Raw genomic sequence first — 20,515 nt, forward strand, 5'->3', positions numbered from 1 at the left:
AAAAAAGGCAAATAAATAAATTGATTAAAATAAATATATTAAATTAAGTTATAAATTGAAATGCAAAACAATACTAAAAACAGAAAAAAGCACACAAATGTAAGTGAATTAGAAATAAATGTAAAGCATTCAAATAAAAACAAAAAAAACTGGTTTATCAGATTAATAATTAAATGTTAGATTAAGAAACAAACTAAAAAGCACAAATTATTGCAATGCAAACAACAACAAACTGAACAAAAACAACATAAAAACTGGATAAAGAAACACTAAAAAACTGAAATCAACAAAATAAGACCAACTAAAATGTTCCAAAATTAATTGAAATGAAAAAAAAAAATGATTCCAAGGTAAAGCAAACCAAACTAAAACACAAAAGAAAACAAAAGAAAAAAGAACTTTAAAACAAAAAAGACTAAAACTGAACCGAAAATAAACCAAACATCCAAACAAAATGTTTCAATGTAAAATAGAAACAATATTTGTTTCATTATTCTGATGAAGAACAATAGATGTTGCAAAGCAAAGCAAAGCAAGACACTAAAATGTTACCATGAAAACAAAAAGAAAATCAGATGAAACATCAAACCAAATCAAACCAAAACTAAATACATTATGAACCAAAAATGTTTTTTTAATAAACTAACCTAAACGCACACAAAAACAGTTTTATCAGCACAGGTATTCGAATGCAATAATAATAATAGACAAATAACCACAAATAAAACAAATTAAACCACAAAATAAAACAAATCAAACTAACTTGAATCAAAACAAAAAAGAAAAACAGATCAATCATTCAAACAAAATGTTTTAATGTAAAATAAAAACAAAATCAGATGCATTAGTCTGATAAAGAAAAAATGTTGCAAAGCAAAACAAGACAATAAAAATGTTCAAACAAAACTTACAGTTGATGCTTTTATATATATATATATATATATATATATATATATATATATATATATATATATATATTTCCCAAATGATGAGCAAGGACATTTTCACAGTATATGTCTGATAATATTTTTCTTCTGGAGAAAGTCTTATTTGTTTTATTTTGGCAAAAATAAGAGCAGTTTTAACTTTTTTAAAAACCATTTTAAGGTCAAAATTATTAGCCCCCTTTAAGCTATATTTTTTCTTAATAGTTTACAGAACAAACCATCGTTATACAATAACTTGCCTAACCTGCCTAGTTAGCCTAATTAACCTAGTTAAGCCTTTAAATGTCACTTTAAACTGTATAGAATATATATATATATATATATATATACTATATATTGAAAAATATCTAGTAAAATATTATGTACTGTCATCATGGCAAAGATAAAATAAATCAGTTATTAGAAATGAGTTATTAAAACTATTGTGTTTAGAAATGTGTTGAAAAAATCTGCTCTCCGTTAAACAGAAATTAGGGAAAAAAATAAACAGGACGGCTAATAATTCAGGGGGGCTAATAATTCTGACTTCAGCTGTACATAATAAACTAAAACAAAACTAAAATAAATAATATTAGTTTTTATTATTTCTGATAAAGAAAAATAGACAATACAAAACAAGACAATAAAATGCTACAATGAAAACCAAACAAACCAAATCAAACTAAAAACAACAAAACCTAAACGCAACAATAATAATAAACCAAAACAATTGGTTCCAAAGTAAAGCAAACCAAACTAGATCACAAAATAAAACTAATCAAACCAACTTGAATTAAAAAGAAAACAAAAGACGAAACAAAACCAAATCAAACATTCAAACAAAACGTTTTTATGTAAAATACAAACCATAAACAATATAAATCTAATAAAGAAAAATAAATGTTGTAAAGCAAGCAATACCGTAATATGCCACAACAAAAACCAAACAAACCAAATCCAACTCAAAACAGAACCAAACCTACAGTAAATGCATACTGAACCAAACACAAAATTAATATATATATATAATATATATAATACATGTATTTGAATGCAATAACAATAAACCAAAACAAATGGTTCCAAGCTACAAAGCAAAGCAAACTAAATCACAAAATAAAACGAATCTAAAGACAAAACAAAAACTGACTCAAAAGCAAAACCAAACATTCAAACAAAATGTTTCAACGTAAAATAAAAAACAATATTAGCTTGATTAGTCTGATAAAGAAAAATAAATGTTTTAAAGCAAAAAAATACAAACCAAACAATTAAAATCCACACCTACAATACATACATAATAAACCAAACATTAAAATAAACAAACCTATAGACAAAAAAAAAAAAAAAGGTATTGGTTAAAAGGCAAGGGTTTTTGAAAGCAACTTTTACAGAAGTGAGTTTGCTATTGCTAAAGCAACCTAACGATGCACACTCCGCATGTGTAATGCACATTTTCAATCCACTGGACCGCAATCCACATACCTCTGTGTTTTGTACTAGAGTTTGTTTCTGGCCTACAGCAGCCAGTGCATTTTAAACACACACCCACAGACACACACACACACACACACACACTAAAAAGTACAAGTATTCACCAGCTACTTTGTTCTCTTGTCAACACACGCTGCAAATCCATTTGCTGTTTGTGTCCTGCGGGACGACATTAATGACCAAACAAATGAGCCGAAAGCGATCGGAGTTACTGCCATTCAGTGTGTCTGAGACCAGAGCCCAAGGCAAAGGTGCCTACCTGCATCTTTCACACTATACACACACACAAACACGCCAGAGAACTGGAGAAAGAGGGATAAAATATACAACCAAAAATAAGAAAAAGTTGGACAGAATGGAAAACAAAGATTTTTAAAAAAGTAGCAATTCTTACATTTACAATCAGTGCCTTTTCAGCGAATAAAGGACAAGGTCGCAAGCCTAATCTGAACAACCATGTTCCCTCAGGCAGCACTGCCTCCAATCCTTCAGTCGGCACTGCATCAAGAATCCTCATTCATCTACAAGCAATATCACCACATGGGCTCTAGACTACTTTAGCAAACCTTTGTCATGTACTGAGTTACGTACATCCACAAATGCCAGTTAAAAACGTACAGTGCCAAAAAGAAGCCCTATGTTAACAGTGTCCAGAAGTGCCGTCACACAGTAGAAACCTGAACTGTGGTCAGATGAATCAGTATTTCAGGTATTTTTTTGACGCTGTGTTTTATCTGCTCAGCTTCATTTCATTTGTAAATATACATCCTTTCCTGTCATTCAGGCCTGCAACACATTCCAAAAAAAGTCGGCACAGGAGCAGTTTAAGTCTACTAATCCGGTTAACTGCTTAAATAATGGTGTGATTTGAAACAGGTGATGTCAACAAGTGATCAATTTGGTACAAAAGCACCATCCAAGAACGGTCTATCCTAAGCTGAACAACCATGATCTCCGATCCCTCAGGTAGCACAACATCATGAATCCTCATTCATCTAGAAGCAACATCACCACATGGGTTCAGGACTGCTTTGGCACACGTTTATCAAGTACCACAATACATAGCTACATCCACAAATGCCAGTTAAAACTGTACTGTGCCAAAAGGAAGCCCTATGTTAACAGTGTCCAGAGGCACCATCACACAGTAGAATCCTGTACTGTGGTCAGATGAATCAGTATCTCAAGGAATTTTTGACGCTGTGTTTTATCTGCTCAGCTTTATTTAATTTGTAAATATACATCCTTTCCTGTCATTCAAACCTGCAACAAATTCCAAAAAAGTCGGGACAGGAGCAGTTTAAGTCTACTAATCAGGTAAATAGCTTAAATGATGTTATTTGAAACAGGTCATGCAAACAAGTGATTGATTTGGTACAAAAGCAGCATCCAAGAACGGTCTATCCTAAGCTGAACAACCATGATCTCCGATCCCTCTGGTAGTCCCGCATCAAGAATCCTCATTCATCTATAAGCGATATCACCACATGGGCTCAGGACTACTTTGGCAAACCTTTGTCAATTACCACAATGCATAGCTACATCCACAAATGCCAGTTAAAACTGTACTGAGCCAAAAGGAAGCCCTATGTTAACAGTGTCCAGAGGCACCATCACACAGTAGAAACCTGTACTGTGGTCAGATGAATCAGTATCTCAAGGAATTTTTGACGCTGTGTTTTATCTGCTCAGCTTCATTTCATTTGTAAATATACATCCTTTCCTGTCATTCAGGCCTGCATCACATTACAAAAAAAGTTGGGACAGGAGCAGTTTAAGCAAGGTGATCATGTAAACCGCCTAAATAATGGTATGATTTAAAACAGGTGATGTCAACAGATGATTGTAATTGTGATTTGGTACAAAAGCAGCATACAAGAAAGGTCTATTCCTAAACTGAACAACCGTAATCTCTAATCCTTCAGGCAGCACTGCATCAAGAATCCTCATTCATCTAGAAGCGATATCACCACATGGGCTCAGGACTACTTTGGCAAACATTTGTCGATTACCACAATACATAGCTACATCCACAAATGCCAGTTAAAACTGTACTGTGCCAAAAGGAAACCCTATGTTAACAGTGTCCTGAGGCACCATCACACAGTAGAAATCTGTACTGTGGTCAGATGAATCAGTATTTCAGGCATTTTTTTGACGCTGTGTTTTGTCTGGTCAACTTAATTTCATTTGTAAATATACATCCTTTCCTGTCATTCAAACCTGCAACACATTCCAAAAAAAAGTTGGGACAGGAAACCTGTAATGTGGTCAGATCAATCAGTATTTCAGGGTTATTTCAGTGTTTTTTGGCACTGTGTGACCAAAGAAGAAAAGGATGAAGACTAAAATTCCTTCAAGTGTTGAATGAAGGTTGAAGAAGGGTTGTCAATGCCAGTCAGACAGGTAATTCCTCTATTAATGGTCTTCATATTAAACAAGCATGTGACTTTCTAGTAAGGATACAAGCAATCTCTCTACAGTAAAGCAGTCTGCAGCAACTACTAACGCACACACAGACAAACACAACCAACTAGTGAGATTCAGGCAACATTTTTTGTTTTCCACACGACTTGATCCACAGAGTGCATCACCACAAAAATAAACCCTCCTCTTCTGCATTTGCATTCCTCCCGAAATAAACCCCCCCTTTGCCAATTTGCATGTGCCCAGTGTGGCGCGGAGCATCCATGAATTTACATGAATAAAAAACGGAGACTGGCAGCAGCTCATCAAACAGATACAGAGTTTATTACTGCTCACACACCACAACAGAGCGTGTTTGTGTGAAAGTGTCAAAGAGGGAGAAACGCTGTCTATTTCTGTGATCAGTTTCAGAATAAAAGAGGAAATTACATCAGGAAATACTTCCTAGTCTCATAGCACAATTTTTATGAACTATCGGTAAACAAAATGAAAGTACAAATTGTGTAAAATAAAATAAAGAAAACAAAATTAAAAAAAATGTCCAAAGAACGAGAAACTGTCTATTCCTGTTATCATTTTTAGAATGAAAGTATTTCTAGTTTCATACCACAATTGCATAAATTATCAGAAAAAGAAATGAAAGTATAACTTCAAAACCAATATATAAAGCTAAACAAAAATTAAATAAAACCAAACAAAAAAAAAATAGAATAAACCAAAATAAAAATCTGCTGCGTAAAACATGTGCTGGATAAGTTGGCGGTTCATTCCTCTGTGGCAACCCGGAATTAATAAATGGAAAAATGAAAAATAAAATAAAATAAAATAAAACCCATACTATAAATAAAATAAAACCAAAATGAAAAATAATAAAACAAAACCAAAATCTAAAATGAAACCAAAATGAAAAAAATAAATAAAATAAAATAAAAAATAACCAAAATAAAAAAATAAAATAAAATGTAAATAATAAATAAGTAAATAAATCAAAACTAAAATAAAAAAATTAACTAAAATAAAACCAAAACAACAATAAATAAAAAAACAAAATTAAAAAAAAAGTAATAAAACCAAAATAAAAAAATAAAACCAAAATAAAATATACAATTAAACAAAACCAAAATAAAACCAAAATAAAATCTTTATAGAATAAACTTTCCTGTTATTTTAGTACAACCATGGTTAAATCACATTAAAACTATTTAAAGAATATTTAAAGAATATTCAAAGCCAAAATGTTCTAAACTTTCATATTGTTGCAAAACAAATGCATATTACTTCATGAAATCTTAAAATAACCATCCTACAAAGATGAGAGAAAACGAACTTGCTTTCCACTTGCAAATGAGGGCAAATTCTATTTTAGCCCATAAGGCAATTGAGTTCAGCATGATGTTGATGTGGGTTAAACAGCACTTTATCCAAGTTTAACCAGAGCACCTAAATCAATATGTAAACCTATCGCAGACAGCTAATGTCCATGTTCAGCTGAAAAACAGATTACATTAATATAAAGACTAGACATGTTTAATAAGAGCTATAAAATGCAGAAGGAAGAGGAAGCGATTGTATCTCACAGAATAGAAAGAAGCTAAATAAGCTCACTTATTAAAACCTGATTGAATCCCAGACCCAGACAGAGCTGAGGTGATGCTGCACTGTAAACCACTTCAATGTTTAATGAGCTGTTAAAGTGTGTGTGTGTGTGTGCATGTGTGTGTGTGTGTGTAATGCTGATTGACAGAGGCGGTGAAGAGAGGCGAGAGATAAACTTCATCCCTCTCTCAGGGAGAAGAGATGAGGTCACATGACCCATGATAAGAGGCAAGACAGGAGAGAAAAAAAAAACATGACGTATGAACATCTCTCTGACTATAGCTACAGGTTTATGTTAAGATTAGGAGTTTGGGCTGCACGGTATTGGGAAAATATGGAATTTAGTTTTTTTTGCGACGTAAACTCAATGGCCAATTTATTAGGTACACCTTACTAGTCCGGGGTTGGACCCCCTTTTCCTTTTAGAACTGCCAAAATCCTTCGTGGATTATGGGCTTCTGTTGCTGTAGCCCATCCGCCCCAAGGTTGGACATGTTGGGCATTCAGAGATGCTCTTCTGCATAGGTTATTTGTGTCCTTTCTATCAGCTCGTCTGGCCATTCTCCTCTGACCTCTGGCATCAACAAGGCCTTTGCGCCCACAGAACTGCCACTCACTGAATATTTTCTCTTTTTCAGACTATTCTCCGTAAACCCTAGAGATGGTTGTGCATGAAAATCCCAGTAGATCAACAGTTTCTGAAATACTCAGAGCAGCCCGTCTGGCACCAACAATCATGCCACGTTCAAAGTCACTTAAATCGCCTTTCTTCCCCATTCTGATGCTCGGTTTGAACTGCAGCAGATCGTCTTGACCATGTCTACATGCCTAAATGCATTGAGTTGCTGCCATGTGATTGGCTGATTAGAAATTTGCATTAAGAAGCTGTTGGACAGGTGTACCTAATAAAGTGGCCAGTGAGTGTATAATGACATATGAATTGAGATTTATATTTTTTTTCCTCAAAGAGAGAGAAACTGTGATTAATTTTAGAGTAAACGAGAAAAATAACTTCAGGAAATACTTTCTATTCTCATACCGAAATGCCATAAATTATAAGAAAAAGACACGAGTAAAATTTACTTAAAATAAAATAAAACACAAAAAATATAATACAATAAACACGAAATAAAATATCACAAAATAATATAATAAAAATTAAAACAAAATAAAATAAAACATAATAAAATAAAATAACACAAAACAAAACACAAAAAAATAAAATAAAAACAAATAATAATAATAATAATAATAATAATAATAATTAAATAAAATTATATAGATAAAAATGTCGTGTGTGTGTGTGTGTGTGTGTGTGTGTGTGTGTGTGTGTGTGTGTGTGTGTAGATAAAGAGTTCAGATGCAAAACCCTCTAAATCCAGCAGACTTCTTTTCTTGTAAATGAGCGTTTTCTATCAGACTCCTCTGATAGTTTAGAAGTTTCATTTTATATGTAATGATAAGGTTATTAACTAGTAAATAAAATACCTTTTTTCAAAAATGTCACTTAAGACAATTCTTTGTTTTTTAACAAGGTAAACGTTCTTTGGCGTCAAAACCAGCTAAATCCACTTGTGCTTTTTTCGAAACCCTCTAAATCCACCTATTGGGACAAGACAATTGTACTTAGTTGAAAAATCAATAAAGATGCAATTAGAAATCATTTTGCCAAACATAACACATACACAAACCACCTGAAGTTAAAAACACATAAATCTGTCAAGTAAGTGGTGGTTCATTACGCTGTGATAAACCAGGGAAAAAGCAGAAGAAAGATGAATGAATAAAATCTGTCAAGTGCATTAATCAATAACATTAAAACTGGAATTAATTAAATCTTAATTATCTGTTGTCATTTCTGATATTTGGGATTTAGATTTAATGAAAGTAGAGCAATGTAAACGTTGTAAACATTGTAAACTAAGCTTGGTAGATCCAAGTAATGTAGTGTAAAACATTCCTAAAAACCAGAGCAGCAATCTTAGACCAAAAAACATTCTCTTAATTAAACAACCAATATTGTTTAATGCTCTAGAAAATGCTTTTTAAGAACAACAAACAAGACAAAACTCAAAACAAGAAAAGCTCCTGGTGAACTATAATTCAGACTTTACATTGCAAAACCTGAATATCAGTGCTGAAGCTATGTATTGTTATCGATATATACTGGGACTGATGATAAACACACACATGTTGTTCAAATCTGAAATACTGAGACCTGTAGAATGTATTAATGTATTGAAGGAAGAGTCAACCTGTTATTGCAGTTTTAGTTCTGAAATGAGTTTCTGTAAGAAAAGCTGATTGTAGATCTGCATGATAAAGGCTATGCAGCACAGAATAAGCACATGACTTTTAAACATGAAAAACCTGCTATAGATATTACAGCTCACTGCTTGTAAAAGTGCTGAGTGAGGCTGAAAATGTTTAAAAAGAAAACATTACTTTTCTTGAAGATAGACTCATTTTACAGCTTAACAGTTCAGTTTTAGCATTTTTGAATCCATTTAGCTAATCTTTAGGTCTGGTGGGAGCACTTTTAGCTTAGCTTAGCATAAATTATTGAACCGGATTAGTAACTGTTACCTAGTTACTTAACTGGGGAGTATTTTCAGGCGTAATATTATTGTGCCTGCTTCAACTATGGTATAGCAAAGTTCCTTAATTATTACGCCATTATGTGAGTGTAGTTTCTAGACATATCAACCCAGGCCCGGATTGGCCAATCGGGAGAGTTCCCGGTGGGCCGGTCCGTTTTTTGGCCGCGAGGGCCAGTGTTTCTAGCTGCTTGCTCTCTCATCAGTCGCACTTTTTTTATTAATTTATTTATTTTACCATAGCCTCAGTCTTTTTATTCATTATTTTGCCGCAGCTCCGCTCTTCTTATTTATTGTCTCGCAGCCTCATGAGCAAAATGCAGCCTGCTGGGTAATGATGGTTTAACTATCATTCCGGCCATGCAAGCGTAACAGCGCCATTGTGGTCCAGTGGTCAGCACGTTGCGTTACCACGTCATCGGTCCATGTTCGATCCTCATCTGAGTAATTCTATTTTTTTTTCTTTCATTTTTGTTGTTAAGACATATAAAACTGTAAGGTTGTTGAACATTTGAAGTTTTAAAGCAGCTGTTTTCTTGAAAAAGATGTAATAGTGTAATTAGAAACTGAATTGGAAATGACCTTATTTTAATATATTCAGTCGTGAACAGAGGTGGGCCGGTCTAATGCTTGAAACTCCAGGGCTGAAAAGGAGTCCCACTCCGGCCCTGTATCAACCTAAAAAATAACAACTGTCATTTACTTTTGCTCTTAGTACACGATGTAAATACAGAAGAGTCAAGCTTTAAATAGGAAAATGAATGAAACTCTTTTTTTGAGCAAGATGCTAATGGTCTCATCCAATTTAATGATTTATGCTAAGCTAAGCTAAAAGTGATCCCGCCAGACCCGGAGATCGGCTGAATCATGGGATCAAAATTGGGTAAACTCAACTTTTTCTTTAACAATAAAAACAAAAATTCCAAGGGTACACAAAGTTCTTTAAATATTACGCCAGAATGTGAATATAGTCTTTGACATATCGACCTAGGCAAATAGCAACTTTCTGTTGGTCATAGGATATGATATAACTACAGAAGAGTCCAGCTTTAAATAGGTAAATGATCAAAACTCTTTTTGGAGTGAGATGCTAATGGTCTAATCCAATTCAATGATTTATGCTAAGCTAAGCTAAAAGTGATCCCGCCAGATCCCATCATGGATTCAAAATTGGTAAAACTCAACTGTTTCTTTAACAATAAAAACAAAAATTCCAAGGGTACACAAAGTTTTTTAAATATTACACCAGAATGTGAATATAGTCTTTGACATATCGACCTAGGCAAATAGCAACTTTCTGTCGGTCATAGGATATGATATAACTACAGAAGAGTCCAGCTTTAAATAGGCAAATGATCAAAACTCTTTTTGGAGTGAGATGCTAATGGTCTAATCCAATTCAATGATTTATGCTAAGATTAGCTAAAAGTGCTCCAGAGCAAGACCCAGAGATCAGTCGAATGGATTCAAAAATAGTAAGACTTAATTGTTCCTTTAACAATAAAAACAAAATCACAATAGTACGGCAAAGTTCCCTAATTATTACGCCACAGCAGTCCTAGACATATCGACCTAGGAAAATAGCAACTTTTCCTTTCCTGTTGCTCTTAGTATACGATGGAAATACAGGAGAGTCAAGCTTAAAATAGGAAAATGAATCCAAGTCACTGATTTATGCTAAGCTAAGCTAAAAGTCCTCCCGCCAGACCTGGGGATCGCTGAATGGATTCAAAAACAGTGAAACTCAATTGCTTCTTTAACAATAAAAACAAAATTACAAGGGAACGGCAAAGTTCCTTGATTATTACGCCAGTGAGTATAGTTCCTGTACATATTGATCTATGAAATAGCAACTTTTTTTATTGGTCATATAATATGATATAACTACAGAAGAGTCCAGCTTTAAACAGGAAAATGATCAAAACTCTTTTTGGAGCGAGGTGCTAATAGTCTAACCCAATTCAATGATTTTTGCTAAGCCAAGCTAAAAGTGCTCCTGCATGCACATACAGATAAAACATCTGCTGATCACAGTATTCACATCTGTCAATGGAAAAATACACTGTACAAGTTGATTATTATTACATTTATACTGCAAAATAAAGCTTAAATATCATAATTATTGTTATTACACTCTGAGAAAAAAAAAACATACGAGCTGTCACTGAGGCGGAATCGTTCAAAAATGACACAATTTGTTACCTCAGAGGTCCCTCTAAAGTTTACAAATTAATACTTAAAAAGTCATTTTAAAAGGTGCTGCCCAGGTGACAGCTCTCATACCTTTTTCCTAAGAGTTTAAGTGATACTAAATATTTTTGAAAATAGGCTCAGTTCACAACTCATCTTGAGCATTTTTAATTAATTTAGCTGATAGACATGGCTTAGTGCAAGATGTAACTACATGTGTCAACTTTACAGGAAAATTATTAAAACTCATATTCTTTTTTTTAAGAGGAGATTCTAATGGTCTAATTTAGTTCAATGATTTATGCTAAGCTAATCAAAAAGTGCTCCAAGCAGACCCAGAGATCAGTCGAGTGGCTTACAAAATGGTAATACTCAACTATTCATCATCGGTTAAGTTATACAAATTCTAAATTAAACATTTAATTGATGCAAGTTGAAATAACGGATATATTTAATGTAATTCAACTCAATTATTTAAAGCAGCGACAAATCTTTTACAGTGTGGATACTGGTAATTCGGAAATATGCATTAGTACCTAAAGTGCACAAATTATAAACGTTTTAAAAAAGGTAACCCAGTGACAGCACCATTTTTTTATGTCTGAATAAAAATATACAAAATAAAAACAAAATAAAACTACTTATGCATTTAAATACATTTATAGATAACCAAGAATAAAAGCATAAAGTGTAATTATATTTAAGCACATTAAAAAAGCATCCATGTAAATATTTAATGCATTTATGTAAATATTCGTCATTTTTTAATTAAATAAAATGAATTAGTTATATTATTGGCAACAGTGCAAAAAGACCAAGTCAACAAAACACTGAGCCACAAACACACTCACTCAGAAAAAACCTTAATCTGGAAACAAAGAAAAGAAGATCCAAATGATCTATAATCTGATGGTAGATTACTGCTTGCAATGATTACTAAATGAATATATATGATATTCCCCCCAAATTCTGAACTTACATGCACAGTCATTCACTCCAGACGAGCACATAAATCCCCTCACCTTAATGTGTCTTGTCCATTCCTGGAGATCAGGTTGTCTACCTTAAGTTTATCCATGGCTCCGCCCTTCACAGTCACTGGTGGAGCAACTCCCTGTCAACACAAAACACACACTCACAGTCATTTCAGACTCTCTAGATGACACAAAACAACCACACAGCAGCTTTCGAAATTCACCAGTGAGCGATAACTAAACTGGTTCAACAGGAATACACTATCTGCATCCTTGTTGTCCCTCTTTCTCAAACATTCCCCCATGCTTCTCACTTCTTTTCAAAAGATTAATAAAGCCTTTAGAGTCGCATATCAAAACAAATTCAAAATGCAATGCAAATAATTAGAAAATAAACACAAATAAGAAGAAAAACATAATGATGCACCATGAAAGAGAAAGTGCGCTTTCCTCAGCGCGGAGCCGAAGCTTCTGGTGGTCCTGAAAACACCATGTACTCCACCCAACACACACACGCATAAACACATGGGACCCCCTCCTCCTCATGGGACGCAGCAAACACACAAAAAGTGACCTAGATTGTGGAGGTAAAGAGCGATTATCCCCCCGCTAGGCCACATGCTCCTGAGGGCCACAGAACCGGTGGAGCTTTTGTTAATGTGCATCTCCATCTTTACTGAGTGCACTGTTCACATGAGGACAACAGAGACTGACAGAGAGAGTTTAATGGAGAGATGACTGTATGACATAACATTTTTGAAAGGTGAAGGCAGAAACAGACAGATATGTGTGTGTGTGTGTGTGTGTGTGTGTGTGTGTGTGTGTCTGTGTGTGTGTGTGTGTGTGTGTGTGTGTGTGTGTGATTTCAGGTTTTCAACATAAATGATTCATGTTGCCATCATGTGACACTAAAGAACACAATAATGACTAGTGAAAATTCAGCTTTTCCATCACAGAAGTAAAATTACAACAAACACAAATGAGTTTAGAATACATCCAAAACATTTACAATATTATTATATAGCAAGTATTTTGCACTTGTTTGTTTGATGTAGTTTTACTTTAATTTTACTTAATATTTATTTATTTATTTAAGTATATTATTTTTATTTAGTATATTTATATATTTATTTATATATTTTTATTATTTAATATATTTTTTATTATTTAATATATTAATATATTTATTTATATATATATATATATATATATATATATATATATATATATATATATATATATATATATATATATATATATATATTTTTTTTTTTTTATAATTAATACAAGTGGCAGCATGTTTCTGTTTAGGGCTTTACAGTTTGGGGAACATTTTATAATGTTACATATTATGAATCTGAATCCACTTACTTGGCAATAAAAGAAAAATATATTAAAAAAATCAAATTTTCCTGTCATATAATTTCACTGGCTGACATTAAAATTTTGATATGATTTATCTTGAACCATTATTTCTGATGAGTGATGGTTTACATTACAGAAAAGAAAAAAAACTACATTTCGGTGCCGATAGCCTTGTGGTTCGAGCCCTGATCCCTCTTTCAATCTCCAACTTTACTTCCTGTAAAAATCAATATATACCCTCCTATCTTAGTAAAGGCAAAACGGCAACAATGAATCCTAAAATTTATATATCTAATATTAAGATTTATTTTTTGTATGTATTTGTGACATACACACTGTATATACATACACTCAACGGCCACTTTATTAGGTACACCTTACTAGTACTGGGTTGGACCCCCTTTTTCCATCAGAAGTGCCTTAATCCTTGGTGGCATTGATTCAAAAAGGTACTGGAAATATTGCTCAGAGATTTTGATCCATATTGACATGATAACATAACACAGTTTCTGCAGATTTGTCGGCTACACATCCATGATGTGAATCTCCCATTCCACCACATCCCAAAATTGATCTATTGGATTGAGAGCTAGTGACTGTGGAGGCCATTTGAGTACAGTGAACTCATTGTCATGTTCAAGTAACCAGTCTGAGGTGATTCACCCTTTATGACAAGGCATGTTATCCTGCTGGACGTAGCCATCAGAAAATGGTTACACGGGTTTCAAAGGGATGGACATGGTCAGCAACAATACTCAGGTAGACTGTGGCGTTGACACAATGCTCAATTGTTGGTAATGGGACCAAAGTGTGCCAAGAGAATATCCCCCACACCATTACATCAACACCAGCCTAAACCGTTAATACAAGGCAGGATGGATCCATGCTTTCATGTTGTTGATGCCAAATTCTGACCCGACCATCCGAATGTCGCAGCAGAAATGGAGACTCATCAGACTTGCTTTTTAATCTTCTATTGTCCAAGTTTGGTGAGCCTGTGCCAATTATAGCCTCAGTTTCCTGTTCTTAGCTGACAGGAGTGGCACCCGGTGTGGCCTTCTGCTGCTGCTGTAGCCCATCTGCCTCAAGGTTTGATGTGTTGTGTGTTCAGAGATGCTCTTCTGCAGACCTTGGTTGTAACGAGTGGCTATTTGTGTTACTCCTCCCTTTCTATCAGCTGGAACCAGTCTGGCCTTTCTCCTCTGACCTCTGGCATCAACAAGGCATTTGCGTCCACAGAACTGCGGCTCACTGGATATTTTATCTTTTTCAGAACATTCGCTCTAAACCCTAGAGATGGTTGTGCGTGAAAATCCCAGTAGATCAGCAGTTTCTGAAATACTCAGACCAGCCCGTCTAGCACCAACAACCATGCCACGTTTAAAGTCACTTAAATCATCTTTCTTCCCCATTCTGATGCTCGGTTTGAACTGCAGCAGATCCCGTTGACCATGTCTACATGTCTAAATGCATTGAAGTGTTGCCATGCGACTGGCTGATTAGAAATTTGCATTAACAAGCAGTTGGACAGGTGTACCTAATAAAGTGGCCGGTGAGTGTATATACACATTTTTTGTGTGTCTTTACAATTGCAGTCTATTTGAAAACAAAAAAGAGAAAGAAGAAAACAAACGAATTAAAAAAACTGATGTGTGTCCACTTTAGGGATGTTTACGAGCTAAATAGGCTTGAAGTAAACACAATAAAACAACCATGGTCAAGCGCATGGCCGTGTGAGTAGTGTATATATTGAATATGTGTGTCCTTGGCTCTTGGGGTGCTCAGTTTGTTTGCATAAGACCCACATGCAGTGGCTCAACTCTTGGGAATCCAGTAATTGAATAAACGTCAAAGCCTAATGAGAGAGTTTGTAAGTGACAGTGTGCAGGGATCTGCATCACAAACGTGTTTCTCCATGACCTTTGAGTTCATCTCATCCATCCATCTCCTCTAGAGATGTTACAGCAAAGTCTGATCATCAATCTATTCTACTGTACATGAAAACTCAGTACAAGTGCTAACATCAGATGCCATAAACTAACCTAAAGTGATTAATGAGAGTGCAGGAAACCATGGTGTTCATTATGGTTTATCTGCAAGGGTGGCATGGTGGCTCAGTGGTTCACACTCACAGCAAGAAGGTCGCTGGTTCAAGTCCCGGCTGGGCCAGTTGGCATTTCTGTGTGGAGTTTTGCACGTGTTGGCGTGGGGTTCCTCTAGGTGCTTCGGCTTCCCCCACAGTCCAAAAACATGCGCGATAAGTGAATTGGAATAACTAAATTGGCCGTAGTGTATGAATGTGTGTGTGTGAATGAGAGAGTATATGGGTGGTTCCCAGTACTGGGTTGCGGCTGGAAGGGCATTCACTGTGTAAATCATGTGTTGGAATAGTTGGCGGTTCATTCCGCTGTGGTGACCTCTGATAAAGACTATTCTAAGACTTCGAGACTAAGCCGAAGGAAAATTAATAAATGAATGAATGGATAATCTGCACAGTGTTGGGATGAATGAAGCACTACTAGATTTTAAAGGTAGTTTTCTGTGGCTCTGAACTAAAAGCAATTCTAAAATAATTTCAAAATGTCAAGTTAGAAAGACATATTTACACAGCCAAAAAATAGGGGGAAAAAAATTGTAGGTCAAGAATTGTTTTTTGAGTCAAAACTCAGACTCAGAATTGGATTGCATCATGATGTCCCTAATTAAGCCCACCTTTATTGAACATCAATATCATCCAGAGACTCCTTTATATCCAAAACTGCAGTGTGTATGTCATTTACACAAGCAGGACATTCTGTTCTGATGAAAAAATATTCCTCCAAACCATCATTATCTAGCCTTATTTTTTTTTTTTAATTATGAGGTTCATAGAGATGCTATTAAAGACCTTCAAAAATAACCCTAATGTTTGATCAGGTCTGGTGAAGAAAGTTGTTCCAAGACTAATAAGGAAGCTGTTCCAGGAACACGTTCTACTTGGTTTGGTTTGATTTTACAAAACACGCTCCTAAATCAACAACACTGAGCCTGGAAAAACAGAGTAATGAATTCCTCTAGAATTTCAGGCAGAGGCCTTGGAATAAAACTCGTAATTATCATGCATTGTGCCTTGAAGTGAATGTTTTATCTGTGGTTAAGGCCTGGGAACTAAACTATAGATGCATGTAAATTCTGAGTAAAAAAAAGTAATGAAACGCCACTGTCTTCTAAAATAGGCTTAAATTAAATTAAATTAAATTAAATTAAATTAAATTAAATTAAATTAAATTAAATTAAATTAAATTAAATTAAATTAAATTAAATTAAATTAAATTAAATTGGCTACAATAAAATATAATAAAATAAGCTAAAATAAATAAAATGTAATCAAATTTAAATAAATAAATAAAAAACAGGCTAAAATAGGCTAAATTAAAAATAATAAAATCGGCTAAAATAAAATTAAATAAAATGAAAGATAAATTAAATAAATTACAATAAAACAGGCTAAAATAAAATAAAATATGGCTATAATAAAATAATAAATTTAAATAAATAAAAAACAGGCTAAAATAGGCTAAAATAAAAATAATAAAATCGGCTAAAATAAAATAAAAAATAAATTAAATAAATAAAAATAAAACAGGCTAAAATAAAATAAAATATGGCTATAATAAAATAATAAATTTAAATAAATAAAAAACAGGCTAAAATAGGCTAAAATAAAAATAATAAAATCGGCTAAAATAAAATAAAAAATAAATTAAATAAATAAAAATAAAACAGGCTAAAATAAAATAAAATATGGCTATAATAAAATTATACATTTAAATAAATAAAAAACAGGCAAAAATAGGCTAAAATAAAAATAATAAAATCGGCTAAAATAAAATTAAATAAAAAATAAATTAAATAAATAAATAAAAATAAAACAGGCTAAAATAAAATAAAATATGGCTATAATAAAATTATACATTTAAATAAATAAAAAACAGGCTAAAATAGGCTAAATAATTATCAAATCGGCAAAAAATGATTTTTAATTAAATAAATTTAAATAAAACAGGCTAGAATAAAATAAAATGAAATTGGCTATAATAAAAAATAAAATAGGCTAAAATTAAAAATAAAAAAAAGAAAAACAAAAGAAAACAACTAGACTTTTACAAGATCTTCATTTGCTAATCTAAAATAATGTTTTAAAATAAAGCCAAAATCGAATGAAAGATTTCTTTTGTTCACATTTACTAAGTAAATGCTGTGCTGCACAAAAACAGTATAACAATATAATTCAGTGCCATGGTTAAATCTAAAACCCAACTAAACTAAGGATGAGCGAAGAAGAATTATTCTCCACAATACTCTCTCTCTCAGACTGACACAGAAAGTCAACACAGTGGATTTTAATTCTGAGTGTGACATTTCCTAAACTGTACCACTTTCAGGCTCTTGAAAACTGCTGAGCGTATCAGGACTACATACATAAAACTGTCCAATATCTCTAAAATATTAGCATCAAACGGGAAAAGAAAGTGTACCGTGATTGTTAGAAATTCATAAGGTGTCTGCAGAATTCCTGGTGTCCCAGATGGCTGTGAGTGACAGTAATCATTGCGGTGCAGTCCTCAATGACGGCTGAGGGCACGCTAATGCATCAAGCACAGCACTTTTCAGACCCAGAGCATTGCGAAATGTGTGCGGATTCTCTCTGCACCCAAATAAATATCTGCTTCTGTCAGTGCCACCGCTGCACATTACACTTCTCCTGCAGGACTTCTTCAGCACTCTTAGGAATTAGATCCCGTTTGAAGGGGATTCTTGGAGACTTTAGTTACAGATACTGTACAGTGATCTTATACAAGTGGGACATGTTTCTGGATCAAGCTTTTTGCCAGTCAGTCAGAGCTGAACTTAACTCTACCTAATAGGAGTATTGTTTTTTTTTTTTTTATAATGCATCAAAAATGTAAACGTTTGCATTCATTGGGGATGTGTTTATTATTATTATTATTATTTTGCATTAGAGATCATTTGAATTTGGTTTTATTAATGTTCTAATATTTTTATGGTTTCCAGTATGCATGCATGTTTGTCAGTGTTAGAGATGCATTAATATAAAAATTTCTGATGCAAAATCAAACATTTTGTACCTGCTTAGACGAAAACCGAAACCAAAAATGCTTTTGTAATATTTATTTATTATTTTATTAAATAATATAAAAGTAATTTTGTCAGACTAAATGAACAAATGAATGAATGAATGAATACATTAATGAATAAAAAATAAATAAATAAACATGCTTCTGCAATAATTATTTATTTTTTTATTAAATAATATGAAGTCATTTTGTAAGACTAAATGTATGAATGAATGAATGAATGAATGAATAAACATGCTTTCGTAATAATTATTTATTCTTTAGTTAAATAATAAAAAGTAATTGTGTAAAAATAAATGAATGATTGATGTAACGGATGAATAAATAAACATGCTTCTGTAATAATATTTATTCTTTTATTAAATAGTATAAAGTAAATTTGTAAGACTAAATTAATCAACAAATAAATAAACAAATAAATAAACAAACAAACAACTAAATAAATAAATAAATAAATAAATAAATAAATAAATAGTGGAAACTGGCTAAAATGATATATATACATGTTTTATTAAATATATTAATATGCTCATAATGTATCTTTATTATAATTGATTCTTAAAACAGAACCAAGATCCAATAAACCGGTATTTACCAGGCTTTTTATTTTATTTTACTGTATAATGTCAAAGGATTGGGGTTGTAAAATAAAAATAAAACTGCATAGTAAATTGTGAAATTCCTGTACAATAAAACAAATGTTTTCTATACTACTTTTATTTCAACATATGTTAATTTTATTATAATTCTATTCAGAATTTTGGCTCAATAATTGTAAATAAATAAATAAAAGTATTTACGATTTTAAAAAATGTATGTGTTATATATAAATATTAGGGTTTCTACAGGTTTCATTAAGTCAAATGTAAAACTTCAAGACCTTTTTAAAACCATTATAAATTAAATTTCAGACTTGCACAAGGCTAAATGCAAAGGATTTTTTGTAACGGCCCAGTTAAAACATAAAAAAAATGCATTTGTTATTGTAAGGAAACCCATATTGGCCATAAATTGTTAATAAATAAAGTTTTGGTAAAAGTTTTGGTAAAAAATAGTGATTGGATGTTTGTTGGCCCGATTGGGTTGCTTTACATCAGGCATGTCCAAACTCGGTCCTGTCCTGGAGGGCCGGTGTCCTGCAAAGTTTTGTTCCAACCCCAATCAGACACACCTGGGCTAACTAATCAAGCTCTAACTAGGCTTTCTTGAAACATCCTTGCAGGTGTGTTGAGGCAAGTTAGAACTAAAATCTGCAGGACACCAGCCCTCCAGGACCAAGTTCGGACACCCCTGCTTTACATGGACATAAAAAAGACCTGTTTAAAATAATTTAAACCTTACAGCACAAGTTTTCAGGGATTTTAAGATATACACACACTTCTATACATTTAATCAAAATTGTTTATTTTATATTTAATTAAACACATTTTACGCCTCACAGCAAGAAGGTCGCTGGTTCGAGCCTCGGCTGGGTCAGTTGGCGTTTCTGTGCGGAGTTTGCGTGTTCTCCCCGTGTTGGAATGGGTTTTCTCCGGGTGCTCCGGTTTTCCCCACAAGTCCAAAGACATGTGCTATAGGTGAATTGGGTGAGATAAATCGTCCATTGTGTGTGTGTGTGTGTGTGTGTGTGTGTGTGTGTGTGTGTGTGTGTGTGTGTGTGTGTGTGAATGAGTGTGTACGGATGTTTCCCACTGATGGGTTGCGGCTGGAAGGGCATCAGCTGCATAAAACATATGCTGGATAAGTTGGCGGTTCATTCCGCTGTGGCAACTCCAGATTAATAAAGGGACTAAGCCGACAAGAAATTG

General features: G+C 33.3%; 1 protein-coding gene across 1 annotated transcript in view; it reads right to left on the reverse strand.

The window, feature by feature from the left end:
* The window catches only part of pard3ba (par-3 family cell polarity regulator beta a), a gene marked incomplete at its 5' end in the record, with an annotated part of 217,436 nt that overhangs the window by 170,941 nt on the left and 25,980 nt on the right, over positions 1–20,515 (reverse strand). Inside the window, 1 exon segment of the mRNA NM_001328558.1 lies at positions 12,253–12,344. Within this exon segment, the coding sequence (NP_001315487.1) occupies positions 12,253–12,308 (56 nt within the window).

Source organism: Danio rerio, chromosome 1, assembly GCF_052040795.2.
Source record: "Danio rerio strain M-AB ecotype USA chromosome 1, GRCz13ab, whole genome shotgun sequence".
Classification (NCBI taxonomy): Eukaryota; Metazoa; Chordata; class Actinopteri; order Cypriniformes; family Danionidae; genus Danio; species Danio rerio.